The sequence below is a fragment of the Hemicordylus capensis genome, chromosome 4 (genome assembly GCF_027244095.1).
Source record: "Hemicordylus capensis ecotype Gifberg chromosome 4, rHemCap1.1.pri, whole genome shotgun sequence".
Taxonomy (NCBI): Eukaryota; Metazoa; Chordata; class Lepidosauria; order Squamata; family Cordylidae; genus Hemicordylus; species Hemicordylus capensis.
In genome coordinates this window covers 157,306,859-157,329,774 of record NC_069660.1, presented here as the reverse complement: position 1 = coordinate 157,329,774, position 22,916 = coordinate 157,306,859, and the positions used below count along the sequence as shown (strand labels likewise).

Sequence of the window (22,916 nt, the reverse complement as noted above, 5' to 3'; positions counted from 1 at the left end):
TTAGTGTGACTCAAGTTTGTCATTACTGACTTGTTTCATTGACTTCAGTGGTGCTTAGTCATAACAAACTAGTCTGGATATTGCCCAGTTCCAAGAATATCCATTAGCTAGGCAGGCACATGACATAGCTCAACTACTGGAGCACCTCATGCCAAAAGGACTGAACTAAAGGACATTTTTCATACTGTATATGAAAAATGCACTTTGGACACATTATGCGAAGACCCAGCTCCCTTGAGAAGTCCATAATGCTGGGGAAAGTAAAAGGAAAGAGAAGAAGACAACGACCAGCAGCAGAGTGGATAGACTCGATAATGACAGCAATGAATGTACCACTGAGAGAACTTGAAGGCCAAGTTGAAGACAGATCATCCTGGAGAGAATCTATCTATGTGGTCGCTAAGAGTCGACACTGACTACACTTAATCCATCAATCAATCAGCACTAACGAGAAATGTGTCAGCAATCCAATTTCCACAAACCTCTGCAGAGTCATCACCTTGTTGTCTAGATTCAGCTTCAAATAGCTAGTCTGTGGGAAAGCTAGTTGCAAAAGACTTAATGCATTAAGACGCTCTGGTTCATAATATTTGTGGAATCTCTTTTCAGCTTTATTGGCATGTGAAAAGTGGGGGATGGTAATGTAAGTCATAATTGTTTGTTACACTGAACTATAAATTGCTTGTTTTCATTTTTTGCAGGCCCCGAAGTGGGACTTTCTCCGCAAAGTGTACGAAAAAATGCTGCAGCTGAAGGAGCATTACTACCACCAACTCCACCATCCCCTAGGAATCTAATGCCACATGGGCACAGAAAATGTCACAGTTTAGGATACAAGTTAGCACTTGATTTTAAACTCAGTTTGAATATAGTGTTTTGTTAGCATCTTGGTTCCTCTGTTATTGCTCTGATCTCATACAACCCCAAAATTATGTTTTTAAGGAGTTGTTTGCTCTTTCTTGGTACCACCTTTGCCATTTGATTTCATCTATAATGTGTATAATATAATGTGTATAATAATGTGTATAACATTTATTTAATATTCCATGTATAAGTTGCTCAAATATATCATATTATATATATTTTTAAAGGTGTAAGTAAAACAATGTTTTTCACATGGGGGGGAAACTAGTGAAATATGGCTGATGTCTGGCCTTCTAAAGTCAAATATTGCACACAAGTAAATTTTAGCCCGTTGAATAACGGGCGCTAGGAAGGGAAGGGGCCCAAATTCACCCTTCTGCCCGGCTCCGGCGGCGTCACCCCCAGGCCTTGGCGGCGGCTCTGCCGCCGCCTTGGCCAGCTTCCCCCGCCACCTCGGCCAGCTTCCCCCGCCACCTCTTCCCTGCTCAATCAGCGGCCGGGCAGACTCTGGGGGCGCCGCGGCCGGGCCGGGCCGCCCCCGCCTCACATTCCCAGCCGGTCTCCCCGTCCGGGCAAGGGCCCCAAGGACTCCGGGCCGCCCAGCTTCGGCGGGCGGCGCCAGGCCTCAGTGGCGGCTCCGCCACCACCTCGGCCGGCTTCCCCCGCCGCCTCCTCCCACCGCCCGGCTTCGGCGGCGTGGCCAGGCGGCGGCCATGGCTCCGCCGCCGCCTTGGCCACGCCTCGGCCAGTGTCCCCCACCGCCGCTTACCCGGCTTCTTTGGGGCGGCCGCTTCTGGCCGCCCAAGATGGCCGCCGGGTCCTGCCGTTCGTGCCTCCCTTGCTCTGTTCTGGGCATGCGCTGTGCCCATGCCCAGAACAGGCCAGGCACAAACGCAAGCTTGGTGTCCGTCCACGGATGGACACCAAGCGTTTTATTAGAGAGGATTGCTTTCTCTGTAGTAGACCTGTATTAATTGTGACCCACCAAACTGGATGCAGCCCACTAGCCATGCATAACCACTCAACAGGGGCATGATGTTCTTGCTGCTTGCCTGTTGCTGCAAAAACATGAAGTTGGTTGAGCATTTGACAGGCTGCAGTACATGGCTAATAGGTTGGTTTTGGCTTGATCAATCAGAAAGTGCCTTAGTCATGCAATTACCACAGAAGGCACCACACGTGTATTTTCACATTTATTCGCGGGTACCTCTTCTGCCTGCGTTCAAAATAAGAAGTCTGAAGCAATGATCCTTGATTCTTGGTGGCCCAGTATCATTCCCAACATTGGGCTCTGTGCCTGTGCAGTAACCACCGTGGAAGGATTTGTCAGTTCCACAAGGCGCTTTGAAGCCCTGCTGTTTGCGTGCAGAGTGCGCTCAATCTCTTTTGGCAGCAAAGTGCCTCTCTCTTCAGTTCCTTTCCATCCACTGAAGTGTGTGCTTCCTTCAGGATTTGCTCCTCCATCTTGGTTCCTGGAATGATAAAAACAGTCTGTGTTTCTCACTGATTATCAGTTTCCATGACTTTCGGCCTATTCTTTTGACTATTCTCTTACCTAGCATTTGGATTTGGTTTTTCTGTGGTGTTTTCTCAGCTTTGACCTTGGGCTTCCTCAACTACGTTTTGCCTGCTGCTTTTGGATCATTTCACCTTGGGTCTCATGGACTTGAGGAAAATGTTTAAGTGTTATGCCTCTTCAGACCAGCATGATTTGTGTCTGCCATGCTTAAGGGAGGACCATATTATATGTACATGCAAAATCCACCTCTCCTTCTCCAAGCACACAAGAAAAAGTCGGGAACTGTGGTTGTGGGCCGCATTCTATGAGATCACCCTCTGCAAGGGTTAGTGAGCTTACTGCACTAAGAATTGATGTTCCCTACAGTGTTTTAACTTAACAAGGTTGTGATGAGAATTGACCTGTCATTCCTTCCAAAAATAGTGTCGGACTTTCACATCGATGAAGACATAGTCTTGCCCACCTTTTCCCCTGGCCCCATTGCACTCTTTGGATGTATGTAGAATTGTTCTCTACTATCAGGCACACACTAAAGACTTCTGGCATACTTACAGGCTCTTTGTCACCTTTGAGGGTTGTAGTAGGGGCAAACATGTCTCCAGGGAAAGGCTGTCAGAATGGCTATTCCAGGTTATCCTTTTCTGCTACAGGCAGCAAGGTGGTTACTCTGCCATCCAGGCTCATTCTGCGAGAGCAGTGGCAACATCAGCTGCACACCTGTCTGGCATTAGTTTCACTGACATCTGCAAGACTGCCATCTAGTTGTCAGATCAACCATTCATTCAGCACTATGCCCTTGACATCCGCTCTGTGGCTGAGGCCAATTTTGAGCATTCTTTACTTTTAATGATTCTTTAAATCCCACTTCCTACTATTTGTGAGCTAGCGACTCATTGAGAATGATTCTAGGCCATCACAAGGATAAACAGGTTGCTCACCTGTAACTACAGATCCTTTGGTGGCCGAGTATCATTCACAACATCCTCCCAACCTCCCCGCTGATCCAGATACACTGACCTTCAAAGGCTTGAAGAAGCCTCTTTCCAATGTCATCCATCTAGAAACAGAATAGCGAGGCACTTCTCTGCCAAAAGAGAATGAGCGCGTTCTGTGTGCGAAGGGCAGGGCTTCAAATCGCCTCGTGGAGCTGACAAATCTTTCTGCGGTGGCTACTGCACAGGCACAGAGCCCAATGTTGTGAATGATATCAGGCCACCAAAGGATCAATAGTTATAGGTGAACAACCAGTTTTCTTCATTCCCAGCTTCAGGGGTTCTTAACTTGTCCATTTATACTTACAGGTAGCTCCCCCAAAACATACTGTAATGCGGCACATTTTTTATTTTTCTTGAATTTTAATTATACTTTCACTATTGACAAGAGTCCTCAGAGTATACCCAGCACTTTTCTACCCCAGCCCAGGGCACTTTTCTAGAGTTTAATTTGCTTCCTTGTTAAGCCAGAATAAAGTTCTTGAAAATAACTATCCTGAGCAAAACAATATTTCTCTAATGTTTACTGGAGCCTTATGAAAATAGAAGATATACATGGGATGGGTGTCCATGGGTAATACTTGAGGATCTGTTGGCTATATAGTTATAAAAAGGTTAAAAATCCCTGCTATATTCTATGTGCTTTCTGTAGTGTTTGTAGGTAGTATATATGGGTACTAGAAAACGGTGAAAATATTATTGTTTTACAGTCATGCAGTTGCATTCATTTTTTAATGTCTTGAAGTAAATATTTGATTCTTGTCTGTCTTCTATTTCCAGTTTCATTCATAAGATGAACACGGCAGAGTTCAAAAGTGCAACATTCCCCAATGCAGGACCAAGGCATCTGTTGGATGACAGTGTCATGGAACCACATGCCCCGTCGCGGGGGCAGGCAGAGAGCTCCACTCTTTCTAGTGGAATTTCAATAGGTGAGACCTTAAGCCTGCTGAATTGGTGAAAAAGATTTCTGTGTATATACCCAAAGATGTGTACTAGAGTAGTTCCCCTGCTCTGAAAATTAGAGCCCAATAAAGCAGGAATTTAATTTTAAAAATGTTAAATTGTATTCCAAATCTTTCAGACCTGTTTTATTCATTCATTATATTTATATACCACCTTTCCTTCAGGGAATTCAAGATAGCACATATGGAGTTTATAATCACTCTCCCATTCAGGCACTAATCAGATCCAAACCTGCTTAGCTTCAGCTAGGTGCTATATCATGTGCCTTTGGACCATGCCATGGCTTCACGTTGCCTAAGATCTCATTAACCTCTAATCTTGAATTATTGTACAGCCCTTTCATGCACATGACATTTTTTAAAAGTTACAAGCATCATAAAGTTGTTTCATTTCAATGATTCTGTATACATAGGCAAATCTAGGGTGGAGTAGCCAGGGCATGTGCCCTAGGTGCCACTTGGGGGGCACCAGTTCCATGCTGCTCCCCACCCCCTCCCCAATTCATGAATTTTTATTTGTTTGTTTATTTTAAAAAACCTGTAGCCCCTTCAGGAGGCTTCCTAAAGGCCGTGGGGGAGGGGGGGTGTCTGCAAAGGTTCCCCCTCCCACCAGCAGCCTCTTAAATCACCACCGCAGCCCGTCCTGGTCTGATTTTCAGTCCTGTTCAGGCCTACAAAGATCAGTTCAGCGGCCATTTTGGAGGTTGCCGCACATGCTCAAAAGGCCTCTGCAAGGCCTGGCAAGGCATAGGACCTCGCAGGGACCATTTGAGCATGTGCGGTGGCCATGTTTAAAAAATTTTAAAATGGCTGCCACACATGATCAAAAGGCCTCTGAGAGGCCCTAGTCCAGTTTTTCCCCCGATCTAGGGAATCAGAAGAATGCAATGGACCCGAGCATTTAAAAAACAGATATAAATGGCACAAAAGCAAGTGGCACAAAAATAGCACAAAACATCCCTTAAAAAACCAATGTTGTTTTAATACCTTGTAAGCTGGCAAAACTGAAGGGTCGGGACGGTGGGGAGAGGCAAGGAATAAAATGGAAATATTCACTTGCATGCTGTTTGTTATTATAAATTCTTTCTCTCTTACACACATACACATTTTTTCTGATTTGAATGAATATCACACTGTTTTGCTGTTCTGTGGCTAGCTGCAACTTCCACCTTCTTCCTGATCAGGCTGCTGGATCCAAGCTGATTGTAAGCTGCTGGATAATTTCAGATTGTTTGGGGCCCCTAGGATTTTCCATTGCAACCATCTCCCCTTAAGCCAAAAGCTGTTTGGACAGAAAAAAACCCATCCCTGAATTTCTTGGAGGCAGCAACCTGCAGTGAGGTGTGCTGAGGTGGCAGAGCATTTGCTAAAGAGAGCTTTCACTGCTTAGCTCTATGGAGGCATGCCCAGCACATGGATGTGCTGCGTTTCCTTTGGAAGGCGCTGGCACATATGTGCCACATGTATGGGTGTGTGTGTGTGTGTGTGTGTGTGTGTGTGTGTGTGTGTGTGTGTGTGTGTTGCTTACAACATGTTTCTCCTGAAAGTGTCTGAACTTGTATTTTTGAGCTGATATTATGGTAAAGTTATCTGAAAGATGGGTGTCCGATGTTTGGACAGGGGTGCAATTTCAGTGTTTGCCCTAGGCGCTGTTTTCCCTAGATATGCCTCTGTATATATACTTGAAAACCAGCCCTTTCCCTCAATGACTGTTTCGTGGAAAATATGATACCTGTGTTGAAAGGAGGCATAGCCTCAGATTTGCATTTTTAGTATCTGTGTTGCTCAGTTTAGAAGAAATGCTTATATTTGTTCCCCTGAACCATGTGTAGATTTTTAAAATTATTATTTTTTAGAATTATCTGTACACTGCTTTTCAGCAAAAACATTCCCCAAATTGTATATATCACAAAAGACAGGATATGTTTTGCCTCAGATACAGGACGTAACTGTGTATTTTAACAGGAGACTTTCATTTTAATTGTCTGAAGCTGTAATTCAGATAGAATGAATGGTTCAGGCACTGCTGTCTAAGAGTAGCCTACATGTGCTGATGAAATTAGTGAATGTTTAAAAAAAACCCAAAACTGTTCGTATAGGCCCATTCATACACTCCTTCATTGGCATACATTGCCTCTGAGCTTGCAACCAGCTGATGCTACATGGAGACAACTGTCTTATGAACCACTGCCCTTCACATGGGGATGGGCATGGGGATGATGTAATCTGCACAATCATGGCAGCTCAAAAAAGGACCTAGAGTGGGCAAACAGTACTCTAGGCAAGTTCATACAGTTGGTACTTTCACACAATCCCAACGAGGTTGCAAACCTGCAAGCAGCCCAATCATACATGCTTGCTGCAGACAGCATGGGACCAAGAAATGTGTGAACCAGGCCATAACTTTTTACAAGCTCTGAGACTGCAAACATGGCTAAAGCTACAAAAGAAACTGCAAAGATCATGCATGAGCATGCATGTGATACTGCAGCACCAGATAATGCTAGTAATGATTTAAACATTCTGTAGTCATATTTATATCTATGTAAACCGCTTTGGGAACTTCTTTTGAAAAGCAGTATATAAATATCCGTCGTATTTAGACCAGGATGGTACTTGATAAACATTAGGCCTGTGCAAGGATTTTACTTCAAAGCATCGAAGCCGAATCACTTGCACCTTGCCACTGGTCCATGTGAGGTGAACACTCCCCTCACTTACCTCTGCACAGAGTAGTCTGTGCACAATACCAGGGAGGGCTTTTTAAGGGAAGTAAAGCTGTGGGGAAGCCCCAGTGATGTCCTGGAAGCCACATGAGGCCTGTGCTTTAGGCAGGGTGACTGGGGCAATTACTCTGAGCGCTGCGCTCTCCCAGGCCCTGTGGCCAGGTCTAACCACCCCCGTACTCCCCTCTGCTGTGCTCCTCCCCTACGCTCAGTATCCAACACATGCAGCACCAAGAAGTTCGATTGATTCCCTCATCATTCGAGTGATGAGAGAGGCAACCAAACTTCTCAGCGCTGCGGGAGCTGCACACTAAATGAGAGGCGCATGTGCGCCCTGCACCATCCAGCTCGCACACCCCTGGGAAGTTCAGTTGCCTCTCATCACCTGCATGAGGAGGGAGGTGATTGAACTCCTTAGTGCTGCACCTGCTGGATACTCAGCAGGGCAGTGGAGGAGGAGTGTGGCTGTAAGGGGTGCTGCTCACCTTGCCCCCAGTCCCATACTCTCCTAGGGATGGCCCTGCTAAGAAAATGTAATTGTTCCCAATGCTTTCCACATAGACCTTTATGGGGCAATTTCGCAGCATTCCTCACACACTTTCCAGCACTGCTTCATGACATCCCTAGGGCTTCTTTTGGCTTTGTTAAGGATCCTGCCCAGTGCTGTGCACAGACCGTTCTGTGTGGAGATAAGCAGCAGGGGTGGGGTGGGGGAGAGCAACTTCTGCTCAGGGCCAAGCACAAAATGTAAATGAATTGGCTTCAAAGCCAAAACTTTCCACAAGCCTAGTAAATGTGGTATAAAATAGTCATATGCCTTGTCCATTCTCTTTCAGAAACCCAGTTATTCTGTGTTGCATTAAATGTATTTTACTTTTATATAGTCCTTGAAAATTGAAGGAATTAGTTATGAAGCGTTGTAGAAAACCTTCCGGTTTATTTTTGAAAAAGCGGGTGGCGGGGGTTAAAGGGGATTGCCATAATTTAGGAAGCATAAGGACATTTAAAAACAGTCAGTAGTATCCAGACTTGTTGGTCATGACTAAGCACCATTGAAATCAAATAGACAAATTAGTCATAACTAACTCAAGTCCCATTAATTTCAGTGGGATTTAGTCATGAATAAATTAGTCTGGATTTTGCCATTGCTTTTTCTTTCCATGCAGACTAATAGGTATATTTTGAATCAAATATCTGAACTGGATGGGTTTAGAGAATGGATTCTTAGCTAATCCGAGAGGCGAAGTACAGTTGAGATACTAAAGAATCTCAAGCAAAAGATGTAGTTTTTGGTGACCGGATTGTAATGTTCTTTAAATATTTCAGAATAATCTTTATATAGTTGGATGTGGGAGTAGACTGTCTCTTTTTAACAGGCTTCGGATCATCAGTAAAATTAACGCAGCATTTAAGATAATTAAACACCATGAGCTGAAAATGTTGGCACTTTTCTCAGGAATTGTATTGAGACACAGATAATTGTAGTTTTGGGCAGAATCTATTTTACAGTGCCCGTACAGCTCTGTTTAGTGCTACAGACATTCAGCTAACTACGGTCTTGTATTTCTGTAGGAAGATCCTCCATTTGCTTATGTGTTTCAGAAAGTTTCCATGTAACATGAGATTTTTTCAGGCTCATTTTTTTTTAATCTCACTTGGTTATCCCTCTTTACCTATTTACAAAGTGAGCATGGAAAAAGAACACTTTTTGCATTGGAAATCTGGCGTTTCCTGCTGTCGAACACCTCAGAGTTACAGAAAGATATAATATGGATATTCTAGTTAATAGGATTCCAGGTGCTCTTATGAATGTGTAAAGTATGTTGAACCATAGAAAATGGCTTCAATCATTATCAGTCATATATGGTAGCAGAAAAATAAAGGCTCCCCCATTTGTCCAAATGAATTCTAAAATCTCACAGAATGGTGACCAGGTGTGAAAGGTACAAGAAGAGTGTACTTGTTTGTCTGGCTTTCAGTGAAATGGAGTCTTAAAGCCAGAGAAACAAAATGGGGACTCTAGCCAGGATTTAAAGCGAAGGTTTTTCTCCACTTGCTTGTCCCCACATCACCCACAGTTGGGTCTCCTCCCAGTTGGTCAGGGCTTCTGATGTTACATTTGCAGTGTAGAAAGGAGCCTGCAAAACTTCCTTCATTACAATTTTAAGACTGAAACAGACTGCTTACTGGAACTAACTACATGCCCATACCCAAATACATTTTTCTTTTTTCTTAATCTTTAGCATTTATCCCAGCACCAGCTAGGGGTGTGCACAGAACTGGCTGGCCTGGTTCAGTTCAGGTGCGAACTGTACCGCAGCCCGTCCTGGTCTAATTTTCAGGCCTTTTCAGGCCTACAAAGATCAGTGCAGCAGCCATTTTAGAGGTTGCCGCACATCCTCAAAAGGCCTCTGTGAGGCCTGGCAAGGCCTAGGGCCTCGCAGCGACCATTTGAGCATGTGTGGTGGCCATTTTTTTATGTTTTATTTTAATGGCCACTGAAAACAAAATGGCCACCATGCATGTTCAAATGGCCTCTGCGAGGCCTACTACAATTTTTGTAGTAGTTGTAATGTTAGAGTCTTAGAAAGTTTGAAGTCTGACTTGGGAGGGAAACTACTGGCAGCACTCACTTCCAGGTTCTCTGAGCTCATCTCAGAGAGCAGAAGCATTTACTTCTGAATGTCCTCCTTTCCAGCATTCATTGCCTTGACCACCTCACCTGAACCATTCTTCTCCACCTCAGTAATAATGGCTGCATACATGGCACTCCCTGCCCCACTGTTGCTATATGTGTGTGTCTTTATAACTATGTCTGTTTCTTTCTCTATCTTCATTTCTTTCCATATATGTCTTTATCTCTGGCTTTTAAAATACCTCTGTGTATTTGTGGATCTATATATATATGGTGATCGCTGAGCAGATCCATCCATCCTTACTCAACATTGGATGTCTGAAGGAGCTCAACCGCCTGCCCCCGCCAGTGATAGCCTCCTTGACTCCAGTCTGGCTGCAGCTGCTGTGAGCAGAGAACAAAGTCTCCTACTGTCTCCATTGCAGGCTAATAACTGAGTTTGTCTACATTATCAACTAATGGAGGGTACTTCCTGCACTGTTCCTCCTTTTTTTTTCTCTCTCCACCAAACATTATTTAGGGAGTTTCATATAGGGTTTAATACTAAAATAACCTCAGTATCAAGGCTGAATTTAGTCTCCCTCCGGTTTGTTTGTTTTTCATTACACAAGGAGGGGGGCTATTAAAGGTTTAGCTGATCTCTGTTAATTTTATTATGGTTTTTGTATAACAGTTTGCGGCTAGATGGGAATTTTATATATTGGTGGATATGTGGCTTTGTATTTATAACATACATACTACTTTTGTTATGGCAGAACTAGCGCCTTCTAATTCTTATTTTCTTTTCCATTGGATAATCTTGTTTGAAATCGTTTTGCATATACAGTTGCCCAATACTTAATTGAACTTAGGGGGAGTGTTCTGTGAGAGTTTTAAATTCTATTTTCTCTGATGATTAGGTTTTTAGTCAAGCCTACAGACATTAATGTTTTTTTCTGTATTGCTGTTTGAATCTCCCATGGATTTTTTAGGAGGTAGCTGAATGGTCTTTGGAGGAGAGAGCCAGTATGAAGGGATTGGTGCGATTTAGGGTGTGATTTGAACGCAGAGACATACAGAACTAATTTATGAGAGATCATAAATTAATATTAATTTGCCTGAGAGATCTTTCCTCTTTATTGTATTGATATTACAATATCATAAACGGTACTGAAGCACATTTAATATTGCATATTAGGAAATATTTGAGACATATATTTGAGGTACCTAAAATTACATATCTGTTTTTGCGCTCTTACTAGTAGGACTGAATTCACCAATTCTATTTAGATTCCTTCATCCATTGTTTATAACATTGAAACTCATGTGGAAGAGAACTGTATAATAGGGGTGTGCAATTCGGGTTTTCGGGTGATTCGGCTCGGACCCGAACCGAATCACCCCTGTTCTGTTTTGTGCCCGAATCTGGGTCACCTGAATCACCCTTGATTCGGTTCGGATTCGGATTTAATCCGAATCTGAATCGATTCAGGGGGGTAAAAAGGGGCCCAGGGGCAAAATTGTGGGGTGGGGTGGTAGTGCCCAATGGGTAGAGTCTACCACCCCAATTTCAGAGGGATTGGGCAAAGTCCTGATTTTTGGCGAATTTTTGAAGTTTTAGTGACTTTGGGACAGTTCGGAGGCATAGCATGGGATCTGGGCAAAAGGAGTGGGGTGGGGTGGTAGTGCCTAATGGGTGCAGGCTACCACCCCAATTTCAGGGGGATTGGGCAAAGGGCTGATTTTTGGTAAATTTCTGAAATTTTCATATCTTTGGGGCAGATTGGGGCAGAAAGTGGGGCCTGGGGCAGAATAGTGGGGTGGGGTGGTAGTGCCTAATGGGTGGAGGCTACCACCCCAATTTCAGGGGGATTGGACAAAGGGCTGATTTTTTGAGAATTTTTGAAGTTTTAGTGACTTTGGGGCAGTTTGGGGGCAGAAAGTGGATCTGCCCCAAAAGAGTGGGGTGGGGTGGTAGTGCCTAATGGATGGAGGCTACCACCCCAATTTCAGGTGGATTGGGCAGAGGGCTGATTTTTTGGGAATATTTGAAGTTTGGGTGTCTTTGGGGCAGATTGGGGGCAGAAAGTGGATCTGCCCCAAAGGAGTGGGGTGGGCTGGTAGATAGTGCCTAATGGGTGGAGGCTACCACCCATCCCCAATTTAAGAGTGATTGGGCAGAGGGGTGAATTTTGGTGAATTTATTTTTATGAGGTTTGTCTTCATAAGGTGAAGTGTGCTAAATTGATTACTTCCTCATATTATTCATAGTAATAGAGAGTGTGAAAAAGTGAAAGTGGGGTCATGAGAGTTGTCTAATTGGAAAAAAATCTCATTTTCTATGATACAATGAGAATTAACACCTCAGAAAAAACATCTACCCATAGAGGGAGTGCTTTCATTACCTGCTCCACACCTGCCAGTTCGCCTGCTAAACTATCTTAGCTCAACAGGGGCACGTGATCCGGGTCATGTCCGTGCACATGAAGGGTACTAATGTTCTTTACTTCACCTGGTCTTCCCTATGACTTTAAGAATTACCATTAGGATAAGACCATGAAGCTACGAGGACTTCTCTCTGAGCCAACAATACCTGCTCCTAAAAAGAAGCCTCCTTCTGAATCTTTTAAGTGCCCTGTTACATCTGCAGCTCCGACAGCCCGTACTGTTCGCGCAACTCAGTCACCAATATGAGAGCGTGACCTACCTCTGGATCCTGTGCAACCTGCTGAGGACTGACCTCTCTCCTCTGACTCATGACAAGGAGTCTGTGCAGAATGAAACTCCATCTAGCACATCTCCTGATGACCAAGTAACTGCAACTCCATCTGCCTCAGCTGTTGAGGAAGCTAGATTCTATTGGGTTCAGGCAGTAGAAATGGCCATGGCCTTGGGCCTCGAAATAGAGGCCCCAGGTGTGGAGGTCAAAGACCCTGTCTATGGTTTCCTTGCCACTACCATAACCGCTCAACCTGCATCTCTGCCCATGCTGCTTGTTCTGGTCGGCACATCTAAGATTTCATGGGATGCTCCAGTTACTTGTACTATGACTTTGAAGAGACTGAAGAGTCTCTACAGGGTGCAGGAGGCTTCCTGCCCCTTCTTCTTCAAACATCTGGCACCTAATTCTCTCATAATAGATTGTACTCTACAATCTAAGTCTGGATGGAAGCACTCAGCTCATGTGGACAGGGAGGGCCACAAGCTTGATGCCATGAGCAGGAGATTTTGTTCTGCATCGTGCCTGTCATTGATGATTGCCAACTATATGGTGTGCATGGCAAAATTCCATCAACATATGGGATGATTAAAAAGCATACCTGCCTGACTCTTTTTGGTCCAAGTATATGGCGGCCCTATCCTGATCAGCAGACCTCACTACCAGGCATCTGACTGAAACGGAGTCTAGGGTGATGGCTGGTTATGTGCTCGATCCCACACTCAATCCCACACTCGATCCAACCCCAGCACAGCATCCCTCCAGTGGCTGTTGCTGGTATCTACCTTATATTTCTTTTTAGATTGTGAGCCCTTTGGGGACAGGGAACCATCTTATTTATGTATTATTTATTTTTCTATGTAAACTGTTTGAGAATTTTGTTGAAGAGCAGTATATAAATATTCGTAGTAATAGTAGTAGTTTGATGGTGATGGTCTCTTCTTGGCTGTCACAGATGAGACTATGGAGAAACTTTAAAGGTCTTGTTTCACTGCCAAGACATTTGCTCCATCTTCACAACAATCTTCCTCCTTCCAAAAGTATCGCACCTACAAGCGATACCAGTCTAAACCTCAAGAGTGAAGAGATTTCAGGCACACTTCTAAATTTTACTCAAGGTGGTCTTTTCAGCAATGCCAATGACAGCAAAAGGTGAAACAGCAGGATCGGGCTAAACAGCCCTTTTGATGATGAGGTCTTGAAAGTACCCTGCACCCCCCAGCACTCTCTTACCCACTTTACCTCCCCTCCTGGCAACACACAACTTCTGATGCTTGAGTATTGAGCATAGATGCCTCCAGCTATGCCATTGAATTTGACTCTCTACCTGTATATACTGATATGAAGCACACCCACTCGACTCCTGCCCTGGTGGAAGAAGATGTTGCCTGCTTGGAAAGGGTGCAATATTGCCTGTCCCAACTGAGGTTATGCAAGGTGGTTTCTGCTCTAAAAACTTTCAGGTTCCTAAGCATGATGTGGGGCTTCACCCTATTTTGGACTTGAGAAAGCTCAATGTGTACTTTTGAGCAAGTTCAGGATAATCTCTTTGCAAGCCATCAGAGGAAGAATGGTTTGTGATGTTAAATCTGATTGTTTCCATATAGCCACCTGACCACATCACTGCGAGTTTCGTTGTTTTTGTATTGGGCTCTCGGGCCTATCATTATATGGTTTTACTCTTTGGCCTATCAACAGCACCCCACTTTCTAACTATGAGCATGGTTATTACCCGTCTGCATACACAGGGCATTTCCATTTATCCCTGCTTAGATGACTGGCTTATAACTGGGAAATGTGAGGCATCCCTTCCTTTGACGTTCAGTATACTCTGTCTCTTCTCACAAATCTGGGACTGTACGTCAACCTAAAGAAATCCAACCTAACACCTCAGTATCGTTGTCCATATATTGGTGCTGAACTGGATGTGGACAACAAATGTGGCTGTTTCTCAGGGGACGGAAAGACTTCTGTTACCAGTTTGATGTTGGCCTTTCAGGCCGCTCCAAAACAGAGGGCTCACACCAACCAATGTGTACTAGGACTGATGGCCTCCTGCATGACCACAGTGGCACATGCTCGCCTGAAGATGCATACAGGGGTGTAGTTAGGGGAGAGAGGTCTGTGTTTGCCCCTCTCCCTGGCAACTCCTCAAAGTGAGGAAGATAATGAAGAAAATAAGGAGGGGAGGACTGGGGGCCCTGGGTTCTTTGAGCCCATCTGCTCAATTAGAACTACACCCCTGGATGCGCAGGTTATATCTGTGGTTCCTCTGTGTTTCACCCAAACTTAGACAGACAAACCAAATGGTTAATAATCTCATCTCATCTCATGCATTGTCTTCTGTGGTGGATTATGCCTCTGTCACTACCTCAAGGCATTCCCTTCTGTCTCCACTTCCCTTCAAAGTTGGGGTGCCCATTGCTGCAAGACAAGTGGGGAATGCCCAGCAACAGGAGCTCCATATCAATTCCATATCGAGCTCATGGCTGTCTTCCTAGTCTTAAAAGCATTTCTACCTGTCAAACGAGGCCATGTAGTCCAACTCCATCTAGACAAAAGCAATTGCCTATATAAACCGTTAAGGCAGCACATTGTCTGTCTCTGAAGAACCTTGCTCTACAACTCTGGATGTGGTGCCTGACCAACAGCATTCACCCCATGGCTTTTCACATCAAGTGACTCAACAACACCCTGGCAGACTCCCTGAGCAGGGACCTCACTCTCTCTGCTCTGCACGAATGGGAGCTGTATGAGGCGGTTTCTCCAAGACCTCTTTCATCTCTGGGGAACTCCCCAAGTGGACTTAATCACTACCCAAGTCAATGCCAAGGGTCAACATTTCTGCTTAAGGGCAGATGTAGGACCGAGATCCTTGGGGGATGCATTCCAATTGACCTGGAAGGAGAACCTCTTCTACTTCCCCACCACCATCTCTGATCTTTTCCAAGGTTCTCAGCAAGTTCCTTCAGGAATGGACTTGGTGTATCATTGTCTCCTCTTGGTGGCTGAGGCAACCCTGGTTTCCAACCTTTCTCAGATTTTCCAGGGGCCAACATCATTGCCTGCTTTCTCAGGAATCCAGGCAAGTTCTCCACCATGCCCTAGGAACCCTCAGCCTGAATGTGTGGAGACTGAATCTATTAGTCCAGATCCTCCTCTGAGAGAAAGGCATCCACCAGGAAAAATTAGATATGTAAGTGGAAATGCGTTACATCCTATGCCTAGACATACAGCCTCAGCCTCCATTCTCCAATCCTCCTGTATCTAACCATTCTCCAATCCTCCTGTATCTAACCTCCCTTAAGAGAGTGGGATTTCCAACACCTCACTGAAGGTTCACCTAGAAGCGATCCTGACTTGCCACCCAAGATGAGATGGCTGCTCATGCTTCATCCACCTGGATTCCAATCACTTTCTCAAGGACATTAATATCCTATACCCACCAGTAAGGGGACCTGTTGAACCATGGAGCTTTTCTCTCATCGCTCACCAAGTCACTCTTTGAGCCCTTGGTCTCCTTTTCAAGACCTCCTTCCTTATAGCCATTACATCAGCCAGGCAGGTCAGTGAGTTTTCTGTCTTAAGGGCTGACTCACCGTACACAAACGTCTACCCTGATATGGTGGTGCTTCGCCTCAACCCCTCCCTCAGTCCCAAAGTGAGAACTAACTTCCACTTCAATTAGGACATTATACTGCCCACCTTCTTTATCAACCCATTGATTCCTGTGGAATAGTCCATGCTCTCTCTGTACGTTCGCAGATGCCTCCTTTACTGCTTAGACTGCACAAAGTCTTTTTGCTGCACTAACAAACTCTTGTATCTCCTTATCTGGTTCTAACAAAAATTGTGCAGTCTCTAACCAGAGGCTCTCCAATTGGCTGGTTGAACTCCATCTTTTCCTGCTATAGACAACAAGGAGTCCAGCCTCTGGCCAGAGCCCAGATTCATTTCATCAAGGCCATGGCTACTTCCAGTGCCCAAATGTCCCGAATTAGTATGGCTGATACCTGCAAATCTGCCACCTGGTCTTCAGACTTGCCCTTTGTGAGAGATTACACTGTGGATGCTGCTGAGGCCAACTTTGGTCAGGCGGTTCTCGAGAGTGCTCTGAACATGCTAAGACCTGCTTCCATCTCTGGAGCTAATCACTCACCCAGTTGTGAGGGAACATGGATTATCTTATAAACAGGTTGATCTCTCTGGTGATCCATGTTCACTCACAACACCCACCCAACCTATCCCACTGCTAGCATGTATCCACAGTATTGTGCTCTTAGCTGTCTTACTTGGGCTCTGCCTCACTCAGTCTTATCTCACATCGCAGCAGCCAATTCAGGAACTGAGAGGGAAGGTGCTCTCCAGCTTATTTTAACGGACACTGTCCTTATGTCTCAGAATGCTGGAGAGCGCCTATCGGAGCTATGGATTCTTCCACAGAGCTACTGCTCAGGCGCAGAAGACCTAGTTGTGAGGGAACATGGATTACCAGAGAGATCACCTGTTACAGATAAGCAACCTGTCTTTAGTAGTGTACATATTGCTTGTGAGGCAAATGGATAGGTAAAAGAGGAAGGCATACTGTAGGTATATGGAGAACCTTGTCAAAAGAATGAATTATATAGGAGAGTACTGAAAGTCTGCAGTGCTTATAGCCTGTGAAAGTGAAGGCCACTACATGAACTTGAAATTTCCATACTAAAACTAAAAGTAAAAAATTTGAATCACCTTAGCTCATCTTAAACTGAAGGATTTTAAATGTTTTTTATTTTATATAACCTGGAGAGAGTAACTATTAGATCTTCAGTTAATTTCCCAAAACTAGCTGGTTGTCAAAATATTTCCCATTCAACTTACTATAAATCTGTTGCTGCAACTGCAGAAAAAACTGATGTTAGCAATAGGCAAGCATCCCTTTATTGACCTGAAAAATTATCAGGTTTTTGCCAGCCATCCCTTTGTGAGTTCTCAAAAAACTTTGAGAGCTTTTGCATGTACTCAAAAAAGGATGCTGACAAAAACCCAATCCCACCCCCACTACATGCACCCCCCCTTTTTTAAAAATTTCTGATGGAGCATGGGAGTTACTAGTTTTTGGAAAGAGATACACACAGTTGGCTGTAGCAAGTTTTTGTAGCCTTTCCCCCCTTCTAACTTACAATTGTTTTGATGTCATGGGAATTTTAACTTTTGTCATTCTCTCATCATTTCTGCCATAGAATTCACAATACACTTTCTTTCCTATCTGTGCATTAAATGGAACAGGTTTTTGCTTCCTAGAGACCATGCTAACTGACTAGGTCACAGTCTGCATCTAAGTGTTTGTACCCAGTGACCACCTCAGCAGGGCAACTTAATACTTACCATAGTAAGCATCTTTCCAGCATCTTCACTATAATGTATGAAAGAGGATTTACATCTGCAAACAGAGCTGTAGCTAGTTGCAAATTGGGTACAGTTGTAGGGACACATAGGGACACCTCAACAGCATAGTTTGTGATCATGTCATCCACCCCGATCCAAGATGGTGGATGGGTAAACCTTTTAGGCACAAGTGGACTAACTTGTGAACCGCCTAACCAACTTGAACCAAATTTGCAGTGAGTGACACACAGGGACACCTCAGTGGTGTCATGTTGTCATGTTTATTTACGGTCATAGACCAAAATTTACATACATAATAATACACGTAATATAGTAATAATATATACATAATATAATCAGGAACATGGGCTCATCCTAATCAGCAATTTCCCGTTAGCATAATCTGATTTACCATTTGTTGTCTAGCCTTCTTAGCTGCCTCACAAAACTTAGCAACTTTAAATGTTACTTCCTCCTTCTGATCTGAGAGCAGATAGTTGACGTAAAATGCATCTGTATGCCCTGGGAAATCAGTCAGTAAGGAGGAAATATAACAAGTTCGTAAGTCCCTATAAAAAAGACAGCGGAGTAAGATATGAAAGATAGACTCCTGTTCTCCAGAGGCACAAGGACATAGTCTCTGTTCTTTTGGGATCCCTCTAAATTTACCTTCTAATTCAGCTGTAGGTAGCACATTAAATCTGGCCAATGTAAACATCCTGCAATATTTAGTGATAGTAATCTTACCCAGGTAATTCGCAGGTTTAGTATTATACATTTGTAAACCTAGGAAAACTTCTTTAGAGATTAAAGATCGATCAGTCTGCATTTCCATATCATAGATCCGCTGCTTTAATATCAGTCTCGCGTGACAAAAACCCATTTCTAATAGACCATCCAGGCTAAAGCCATATAAACTTATTTGGCGAGATATTGACTGCTTCCAGCTAGAATTAAATTTATCAATAAAAATTAAGTGAGCAAGGCCTGTAGAAAAGAAAGCTCAACCAGAAGCTGAGAATGGAAAAACACATCCGGGCTTCCATCTTAGGCATGCCAGTTTCCATCCTCAATATTACATTGGGAACACATCTAGGGATCTGTAGAATAGATCTCAGAAACTTTGTCTAAACTATCTCTAGTGGAGTGCAGTTAGTATACGGGCCCAACTGCGACCCATAAAGCAACTGAGAGCAGGCTTTAGCTGTAAATAACTTAAGGACGGCTGGTACAAATTGAGCCCCATCTTGGTGGAAATATGATTGGATGGCCAATGCCGATTTACGTGCATTTTGGGTAACATATTGCAGATGTGCTTGGCGTTTCGTAGAGGCCTGGAAAACAACCCCTAGATATTTAAAGGTCTTAACCTGTTCTAGTTTATGTCCAGCCAAAGACCATTTCAAGGACTTTGGGTGTTTAGCAAAGGCCATAATTTTGGTCTTGCTATAATTGATTTCCAGAGCGTATTCATGGCAAAAATTAGCCAGAGAGCAAAGCGCTCTACGGAGGCCGACAGGAGTCCGAGATAAAATTACTGCATCATCTGCATAAAGCAAAATATTAACCTGTCTATTGGCCAATTTAGGTGGATGGAAAGATGGATTAGTAATAATATCCACAATGGGGTTAATATAATAATTGAAAAGAGCTGGGGCAAGTATACAGCCTTGCCTCACTCCTCGAAAGGTAGGAATTTCTTTAGTGAGGATTCCAGCTGAGCTACATCGAACCTTCAGACGTGAGTTCTTGTGGAGTTTATATATTAAAAGTAGCAGACATCGATCAATAGAGGAGTTAAACAGTCTTTCCCATAATTTATCTCTGGATATGGAGTCGAATGCTGATTTAAAATCCACAAAGGCAGCAAAAAGAGTGGAACGGGGTAGATTAGAATATTTCTCTGCTAGATGTTGTAAGACTAAAGCATGCTCAATAGTAGAATGATTGGCCCTAAAGCCTGCCTGCTTATCAGCCAGCACCTGCTCTTTGTCCATCCAGTCCTGGAATTTATTAAGTAGGTGAAATGCATACATTTTGCCAGTAACATTAAGAAGGCTGATAGGGCGATAATTAGATGGCAAATGTCTTTGGCCTCTCTTATATATAGGAATTACAATTGCAAATCCCCATTCACTAGGGGTCGAGGTCGTCTGATCAGTTGCTGTAAACAGAGAGGCTAATACCGGCAGCCACCAATCCATATTATTCTTGATGGCCTCTACCGGCAAATTATCTGAGCCAGGGGCCTTACCAGTTTTAAAATGATTCACTATTGAAGCAATCTCTGTACATGTTACTGGGGTCCACTCAGGTAATAAGTTAGGGTCCAGTTCCTGTTCTATTTGTAAAAATGTTGTAGTTGCTCCCTCTCTAGCATATAGAGCACGGAAATATTCAGTCCATTCTCCAACAGGTATATAAAAAGATGGTGGGGAAGGTCTGAATTTAGAAGAGAATCATACCAAAGACCAAAACAAAGACACGTTTTTAGCCTGTGCAGCACAGATAAGACGCTGCCAATCTAGCCTTTTGGCCTCCCTTTTTTTTTTTTTTGCAAGTAAAATTTTATAAAATCTTTTTTTAACAATCAGATCTTGAGAAGTGACCTGATTAGAGTTATATCGATAAAGATTGTAAGAGTTAATAAGATCCGTTTTTGCTGCACGGCATTCGTGATCAAACCACGGCTGGGAAAATCCAGCATGGGGCTTAGTGTTTTTAGAATTGTTAGCAGTTAAAATTGGGTAAAAAGAGCATACTAGATTATTATAATTTTCCATTAAAATATGACTATCTGTAGCATCTGTCATCTTAGCACGGTATTGCATGCAAGTCTCAGTCTTTAAGTGGTTAGTAACATGTTCATTTAACTGAGAGGTCCATTTAAGTCGTCTGGGCTGGATTGCATTAAACTGCATTAAACTACACCTCAGTGGTGTAGTTTGTAATGATGTCATCCACCCTGATTCAGGATGGTGGATGCGCAAACTTTTGAGGTTCAAGTGGGCTAACTTGTAAACGACTTAACCCATTTGGACCAAATTTGGTACAGCTGTAGGGACACATAGGGAGACTGCAATGGCATAGTTCGTGATGATGTCATCCACACCAATTCAAGATGGTAGACGTGTAAACTTCTGAGGTGCAAGTGGGCTAACTTATTAACTGTTTAACTGATTTGATCCAAATTTGCTACAGCCGTAAGGGCACATGGGAGACCTCAATGCCATAGTTTTTGATGATTTCAACCACCCTGTTCCAAGATGGCAGATGTGTGAATTTTTGAGATGCAAATGCACTAACTTGACTGTCTAACCGATTTGGACCAAATTTGGTAGTTGTAGTGAGTGACACACAGGAACACCTCAGTGGGGTAGTCTGTAATGATATCATCGACCTCGATCCAAGTTGGTGGACATGTGAACGTTTGAGGCGCAAGAGATCTAGCTTGTGAACCTCAATTTGAACCGAATTTATTTCAGTTGTAGAGACAGAGAAAGGAAAGTAGGCTGATTATTCCTTACTAGAACAACTTGTTTATAGTCTTTCTGGTGTTCATTGCAAGGCACACAAAATCAGGTCTGCTACATAAAGGGGCCTTATGTTGTTTGGATAACAGCAATCCATGTTTTTTTTTAATTCCCATGAGTTTCAAAAGTGGCTTGACAGGATTGGTTTATGACTCCACTTGCCTGTAGCTATAATTATTTCCTCATTTCCTGTCCTGAGCAAGGAGCATATAACTTCTGTTTTATGCACATTGTTAACCTATGGTTTGGCACTAAATAAATATGTGGTAGTTGTAAACATTCATTGCCAATGCACATTTTGATCTTACACTAATTGATCACATGTCTTTGGCTCCTTGGAAGAGCAGAATATAAATATTAATCTCTTCATCCATCATCACAAACATTTCACCTTTGGTTCACATCCTGCATCTCACCACATCTCCATTGTCCTTGTAACTTTGCCGAGACTAATCTGCACTCATGAGCACAGTATTAGTGTTAACGTTTTATAGGAAAACTTTAGATCATGTAAATTGGTACAATTGGTAACCTTATTTGTTCTCTTTTATTTAAGGTAAATAAAATAATTGTTTAAAAAATCACTTTGTGGAAGAAGTTGCAAATGAGATTCTTTTAATCGGCACTTTTAATTGGAGCTGTTGGCATTCTTTTCCATCCCCTACTGCTATTAAGCCTTCATGCATTCAACTAAGACCACCTTAAGTGGCACAGCGGGGAAATGCTTGACAAACAAACAGAAGGTTGCTGGTTCGAATCCCTGCTGGTACCTACTGGGCAGCAGCGATATAGGAAGATGCAAGTTTTGGGCGGTATAAAAATACGTTAAATAAATAAATAAATAAGCAAGCTAGCAGAAAGGCATCATCTCATACTGCACAGGAGGACGCAATGGTAAACCCCTCTTGTATTCTACCAAAGAAGACCACAGGGCTCTATGGGCACTATGAGTCGAAACGATTTGATGGTACACTTTACCTTTACATTCAACTAACGTTAATACACGTTCTCCTGTTATGTTATCTCCATCTCTCTCCTCTTTCTCTTTTACCTCTACCTTCATTGGATTTTAGATTGTAAGCTGTTTAGGGCTGGGACCTACATTTTTGTTTGTACTCTAAAATGCTTTTACATTTTAGGCTTCAACAAACTAAAGTTGAACTGAACACATTTTTTCAGCCTTGGAGATGTTATGTGGTCTGTGCCTCCTGCTGGACTTTCATAATTTAGACATGGATGTAATGTGTTTTAAGATACAGTGTCCACAAATGTTATGATTTTAGGGTATTTGATCTCACAGTGAACACTAAGGTCCCTCAAAAGCCTTCCAGCAAAATCCAGGAAACTAATGTGACTAATATGAAGCATGACGTAATCCCCCATTTATAAACTGAAATTGCATTTAAATAATCTGATGTTGCCCAGAATAGTTAAAATGATTTCTTAATATTTGGGTCACATAAATGCCAGTAGTATAGTTGAGTAAGAATGTATGAAACTAGTATTTCACTTAATGTTGAAGCAAGTTTACATACCCTATTTGATTTAACTAACGTCTTAATGGAATCTAACTTGTATGTTGGTATATCCAGTAATACAGAAGGTCCTCTATATTCA

At 43.2% G+C, this 22,916-nt stretch overlaps 1 protein-coding gene across 4 annotated transcripts in view; it reads left to right on the top strand.

Annotated features, from left to right (window-relative positions):
- RALGPS2 (Ral GEF with PH domain and SH3 binding motif 2) overlaps window positions 1–22,916 on the top strand; it is a 186,089-nt gene that overhangs the window by 122,101 nt on the left and 41,072 nt on the right. For all 4 annotated transcript variants that reach the window (XM_053243459.1, XM_053243456.1, XM_053243457.1 and 1 more), the window contains 2 exons: window positions 702–837; window positions 4,156–4,307. In XM_053243459.1, coding sequence (XP_053099434.1) covers window positions 702–837; window positions 4,156–4,307 — 288 coding nt within the window. The remainder of the gene's footprint in view (window positions 1–701; window positions 838–4,155; window positions 4,308–22,916) is intronic.